The 6,903-nt window shown below is 45.8% G+C and overlaps 1 protein-coding gene across 1 annotated transcript; it reads right to left on the bottom strand.

Annotated features, from left to right (window-relative positions):
* Positions 1-884: 884 nt before the first annotated feature.
* LOC136620298 (uncharacterized) lies at positions 885-6,187 on the bottom strand. The gene is made up of 3 exons (XM_066594997.1): positions 6,120-6,187; positions 3,501-5,007; positions 885-896 (listed from the first exon to the last, which is right to left on the bottom strand). Exons 1-3 carry the CDS (start codon positions 6,167-6,169, stop codon positions 885-887), a joined length of 1,569 nt encoding a protein of 522 aa, XP_066451094.1. The 5' UTR covers positions 6,170-6,187.
* Positions 6,188-6,903: the final 716 nt, after the last annotated feature.

The following is a 6,903-nucleotide window of genomic DNA, read 5'->3' as shown; positions in this document are numbered from 1 at the left end:
AAAAGCCAGAGGAGGAGGACGAATATCATACACAGATTGACAAAGCTCTTTAGGTAGCGCTGCTGTCCGCTGGTGGAGAACAGAAGTCTGGTGAAATCCAGGCTTTGTTCATCTTTATGAGTGTAAGCCTGTCGGCGCTGTCAGTTGACAGGCGGGTACGCTTGTCCGTGATGATTCCCCCAGCTGCACTAAACACCCTCTCTGACAAGACGCTAACCGCAGGGCAAGCCAACACCTCCAGGGCATACAGCGCGAGTTCAGGCCATGTGTCCAGCTTTGACACCCAGTAGTTGTACGGAGCAGAGACATCACTGAGGACGGTGGTACGATCGGCTGCGTACTCCCTCACCATCTTCTTACAGTGCTCCCTCCGACTCAGCCTGGACTGGGGAGGTGTGAGACAGTCCTGCTGGGGAGCCATAAAGCTGGCAAAGAGTGTTCCCCTGCCTGCGCTGAACATGCTGCCTGATCTCCACGCCTCCCCTTCTTCTTGGCCCTCGGAACTGCGCCTTCTGCCACTAGCGCTGTCAGATGGGAAGTTTATCATCAGTTTGTCCACCAGGGCCCTGTGGTATTGCATCACTCTCAAACCCCTTTCCTCTTCAGGAAGGAGAGTGGAAAGGTTCTCCTTATACCGTGGGTCAAGCAGTGTGTACACCCAGTAATCCGTAGTGGCCAGAATGCGTCTATCCAGCCATGTGTGCCAGGGTACCTGTAAGCAACATATGGCTGTCCTCACTAGGAAGATCACTTTGAGTATCCTCCTCCTCCTCCTCAGGCCATACACGTTGAATGGATGAGAGGCAAGCAGCATGGGTACCCTCTGCAGTCGGCCCAGCTGTCTCTTCCTCCTCAGGCTCCTCCCCCTCCTCCTCCTCCGCCTCCTATTCCACGCGCTGAGTAGAAAAAAGAGGTTCCCAGCAGCACAGCATATATCCTCACATAGAGCCAGGCAAAACAGTGTGCAAAAGCCAGTCAGGAAGCCTAAACCAGAGAGGCTCCAAGGGTGCAGTCAGGAATAAGGAAATAGTGACTGGCAGCATTCAGCAATGTAGAAAAATACAAGATTTATTTCCCCATTACAAAAATTACGGCAACGTTTCGGTCGTAATAGACCTTCCTCAAGCCAATACATATCATACAAAGTGCACCATATATATAGGAAATGTGAACACCATTAACCAATGACATACAAACATGCACAGGAGTGTCTCATCACTGATTACCTCTCTCCACACGTCTCAGCTGTTATCCGGCGCATCGTTGATGATGTCATATGAGCCTCGTGTGGTGCAGAGTGTAAGTTCTCGCCTACGACCTGGAGGTCGCAAGTTCGATCCCCACATGAATCAGGTAGCCGGCTCAAGGTCGACCCAGCCCTCCATCCCTCCGAGGCAGGCAAAATGAGAACCCAGCCTGGTGGGGGGCAACAAGCAATAACTACCCGAAAGCGCCGCGGAACAAGTTGGCGCCACGCAAACACCATGATTTGATTTTTTTGATGTCATCTTTAGTTGACCTCCTCACACATTGGTGCGTCCATCTAAGTTGAACCGCACCCTCTGCGTATGTGTCGAGCTACAACTATCGCGAGAACACGCTCTAAGCCACAGTAGGGCACAGCGGCCATATCAGAAATGGGCAAACCGCACTAAAGGTGCGTCTGCGCATGCGCCGGTCGTCGGGCCCAGCGGCCACGTCAGAAATGGGCAAACCGCACTGATAGTGCGTCTGCGCATGCGCCGGTCATCTGTCATCACAGAGGCCGCGCCATCACCGCGGCCCATCACCGCGCCACAACCTTACTTCCGCATTCCACCTATATATTATATTATCTACTCGGATACCTCCTCAGTGCATTGGTCACCCGTAGTGATGCAATGCAAAGTGTCAGGATCGCCGATCATGCGTTACCACAACTGACACTGACCGCATAACCTGCAGCATCTACTGAGAGGATCCCGATGTATATATCTATTAATGTCACATATCAGATAGATAAATATGAGGATAAAGAGTAAGTAAATTCTTTCTCCATCATACCTATCACAGGGAGAATATATCTATCCAATATAATATAGATGACCTTTTATCATTACTGTGATGTTCTATATCTAATAAAAAAGGGGTATATCAACAACCTACTGGTATTATCAAGTAATGTCCCCATATTCATCTAGAAAGTCATCCCTTCCAGGTCTATTCACGTTGACAAAGGCTATCTTGTCTAATAATATACATTCTCACCCATAGAGTATGAATAGTCCAATGTTAACCCATTGTATAAACCAATAAAAAAGAACAGAACACCAACTGTTAACTGCCTAGTCAAATTGTGATTTTATTGATACTATACATCACTATGCATGAATCTATATTTTTTTTCTTCAAGATAAAATAATGGACCGTCATATCTCAGACGTGTGGCGAGGGAACCAGCGAGAGACCAACAACCTGTGTAAACAAAACAAAAAGAATACAATTACACATATACCCATAAAAAATTCATTAATAAAACATATGTACAATTCATATACTGATGTGTGTAACAAGATTTACAAGAACGGCTGAAAAATGTACTCCTGATTAAGCCCTTTTGGGTGCATGGTGTCCAACTCGTATATCCATTTTAACTCACGCTTTTTTAATAAAAATTCTCTATCACCCCCCCGTGGAAGTACGGGGACATGATCAATGACCCTAAATTTGAACTGGCTGATGTTGTGTTTAGCCTCCAAAAAATGTCGCGATACAGGTAATTGTAGATTTTCCGTCCGAATTGTACTCTTGTGCTTCACCATACGTGATCTCACCTCCATAGTGGTTTCACCCACATACCCAAGGCCACATGGGCAGGTGATGAGGTAGATCACGTATGGTGAAGCACAAGTATATCTCCCCTGTATCTTGTACCTATTGCCCCTGAGAGGATGCCGAAATTCGTCACCCCTCACCAAATTGTTACAACAACTACAGGCAAGGCATGGGAAGTTCCCCTTTCTAGGGGGTTTAAAGAAACTCTGGACGGCTGATTTGTGTGAAGCAAAGTGTGAGTGGACCAGTTGGTCACCTATGTTTCTACCTCTTCTATATGCATTTATAGGCTTATTTTTAAATTCAGGTATTACAGCCCCATCTAATGTCAGCAGTGGCCAATGTTTTTTGATAATGTTACCAACGGTTCCACTAAGACTATTAAAGGTACTGACAAACGGAATCCTGTCCATTGTCTGTTTCTTTAATTTAGGTGTCAAAAGATCTTGTTGTGGTATTGCCCTAGCTCGTATGGCAGCTTTTGTGATGATTGGTGCAGGGTATCCCCTATCTAGGAACCTCCTACACATCTCATCCAATCTTAAATCAATGGTTTGATCGTGTGCTATTCTTCGCACTCGTAAAAGTTGACTCCATGGTAGTGAGTCCTTCATGGCGACCGGATGGTTGCTACTATAGAGCAATAAACTGTTCCGATCTGTCTTTTTTGTGTAAAGATCCGTTACCAATCCCATTCCTTGTCTTTTAATCAAAACGTCAAGGAATTGGATTTCCACAATAGAGTAAGACATAGTGAACTGAAGTTCTGGGTAAATAGCGTTTAAAAAGGTATGGAATTCCTGTAATGTTTGGAGCGAACCCTTCCATAGAGCAAACACGTCGTCGATGTACCGACCCCAGTACACCAACGACGCCGCATATATGGAGGTATAGATATACTTCTCCTCAAATTGGCGCACAAAAATGTTGGCGTATGTTGGCGCCACATTAGAGCCCATAGCAGTGCCCTGTCGCTGTCTGTAGTACACCCCCCCAAACAAAAAATAATTGTTGCGGAGGATGTACTCCAGCAGCGACAGGGCAAACTGCATGCACTCAGAGGACATATCCGATGCCATCAGAAATTGTCTGACGGCATCTATCCCTTTATCGTGACTAATAGAGGTGTATAGCGCAGTCACATCAAAGGTGACCAGAATAACATCTTCGGTCATATCAAACGATGCAATTTTTTTCAAAAAGTCAGATGTATCCCTGATGTGTGAATCCGCCTCATCTGCAAAACGCCTCAGGACCTTGTCCAAAAATCGTGCGATATTGCAGAAGAGTGAGTTTCTGCCTGAAACAATCGGTCTCCCAGGGGGATTCTGGGGATCCTTGTGGACCTTTGGGAGGGTGTATAAAGTGGGAACAATGGGGTGCTGGATATCAAGGAATTTCAACAGCTTTTTATCGATCAAACCTGCCCATAGTGCCTCATTCAACATTCCCCTTAATTGTAATTGAAACCGTATGGTAGGGTCCGATCGCAATTTTTCATAAACATTTTCATCATTTAATTGTCTGAACACTTCTGTTGTGTACATACTGGTATCCATCACGACTATTGCTCCACCCTTATCGGCTGGTTTAACCACAATCGCATCATCCTGCGCAAGAGAATTGAGGGCTTTCCTTTCCCTCATATTAAGGTTATTCTTAAGCCTCCTCTTGTTACCCAATGTTTTGGATCTCAGTTTTTCAATATCTTTTAATACTAATTTAGCAAATACTTCAATTTGAGGATTTGATGTAGGTGGTTGATACGTACTTTTGTTGCGAAGACCAGTTCCAACCAGGGAAAAAGACCCCGGTGTAGTGGTCTGTGCAACCGTACGTGATGGTTGTGAGGAAAATTGATTTTTAAGCCTTAAATTTCTGAATAAACGCTGTACATCAAGATTAAGATCAAACCAATTCATAGAAGTTACACAGCAAAATGATAGACCCTTGCCCAATACAGTCGTCTCATCTGATGTCAATACCCTGGAAGAAATGTTGATTACAATACCGTCACTGGTAGGTTCACAAGCTCCAACATCCACTATTTCCTGAAGTCCATCAGCGGTGGTCGTTTCGTGGATCGGGTCATCACCCCGTCGGGATCTCTTGTATGCCCTGTGATGTTTTCGTCCGCCTCGGCGGCACCGGAAGGTCCCTCTTTTCTCTTCATCCTGTTTGGATTGCCACGGCCTAAAAAAGAAGAAGAGGATGTGGAGGCACCCACATGATCATTCTTGGCCGAATCATCCGTTGAAATCGAACCACGAGATGAGAACCCAAATTGGTTTCTATTCCTGGGTTGACGGCGTCGTTGTCGTCTTTGTTTGGTATTCGATTCAAAGGGATCTGTGACTTTATTCTTTGATGTCTGCCAACAAAATACACGACCATAAGCATAATCGTCGACATCCCTAAACCACTTGGTTTTTTTTATACTCTCCAATTCCTCCTGATGTCGTTTGAGATATGTTGTTTTTTTCTCCTTATGTTTATTCCAGTCCTCTGGTGTCAAGATCTCTAGAATATTCTTTTCCAAGGAGGATATGCGAGCTGTGCTCTCAGCAATCTCCAACTGTAAGAACTCAACATTCAAGACAATCATGTCAAACGAAAATTTATTCACTATGCCTTCAAATTTTGAACAAAATGTCTTGTTATCTGCCATTAAGGTCGGGCGCACATGTGGGCGTAGCCCTCTCGGAATGCGTTTTACCTTAAAATATTCACATAGTGTGGACATGTGCAAAGATAGGGAGATGTTCTTTTTATTTTCCATCTCCCACTTCCGTAGTAACATATCCACTGTTGGCATTTCTAGATAGCTATTCTTGCGTGTAGCTCCTGCAATAATCTTGTTAACATCCACATCCGAATACGAAAAAATAACAGGGTTACCTGGTCTGTCAGAGTCCGGGTATTTTTCCATTTTGTGCCTGTATCAGGTGCAAGCTGGATCTGGTTTGTGGATATCACTGAGTAGAAAAAAGAGGTTCCCAGCAGCACAGCATATATCCTCACATAGAGCCAGGCAAAACAGTGTGCAAAAGCCAGTCAGGAAGCCTAAACCAGAGAGGCTCCAAGGGTGCAGTCAGGAATAAGGAAATAGTGACTGGCAGCATTCAGCAATGTAGAAAAATACAAGATTTATTTCCCCATTACAAAAATTACGGCAACGTTTCGGTCGTAATAGACCTTCCTCAAGCCAATACATATCATACAAAGTGCACCATATATATAGGAAATGTGAACACCATTAACCAATGACATACAAACATGCACAGGAGTGTCTCATCACTGATTACCTCTCTCCACACGTCTCAGCTGTTATCCGGCGCATCGTTGATGATGTCATATGAGCCTCGTGTGGTGCAGAGTGTAAGTTCTCGCCTACGACCTGGAGGTCGCAAGTTCGATCCCCACATGAATCAGGTAGCCGGCTCAAGGTCGACCCAGCCCTCCATCCCTCCGAGGCAGGCAAAATGAGAACCCAGCCTGGTGGGGGGCAACAAGCAATAACTACCCGAAAGCGCCGCGGAACAAGTTGGCGCCACGCAAACACCATGATTTGATTTTTTTGATGTCATCTTTAGTTGACCTCCTCACACATTGGTGCGTCCATCTAAGTTGAACCGCACCCTCTGCGTATGTGTCGAGCTACAACTATCGCGAGAACACGCTCTAAGCCACAGTAGGGCACAGCGGCCATATCAGAAATGGGCAAACCGCACTAAAGGTGCGTCTGCGCATGCGCCGGTCGTCGGGCCCAGCGGCCACGTCAGAAATGGGCAAACCGCACTGATAGTGCGTCTGCGCATGCGCCGGTCATCTGTCATCACAGAGGCCGCGCCATCACCGCGGCCCATCACCGCGCCACAACCTTACTTCCGCATTCCACCTATATATTATATTATCTACTCGGATACCTCCTCAGTGCATTGGTCACCCGTAGTGATGCAATGCAAAGTGTCAGGATCGCCGATCATGCGTTACCACAACTGACACTGACCGCATAACCTGCAGCATCTACTGAGAGGATCCCGATGTATATATCTATTAATGTCACATATCAGATAGATAAATATGAGG

Source organism: Eleutherodactylus coqui, chromosome 3, assembly GCF_035609145.1.
Source record: "Eleutherodactylus coqui strain aEleCoq1 chromosome 3, aEleCoq1.hap1, whole genome shotgun sequence".
NCBI lineage: Eukaryota > Metazoa > Chordata > Amphibia > Anura > Eleutherodactylidae > Eleutherodactylus > Eleutherodactylus coqui.
Note: the sequence above shows the minus strand (reverse complement) of the source record. Positions and strands in the feature narration are given on the sequence as shown.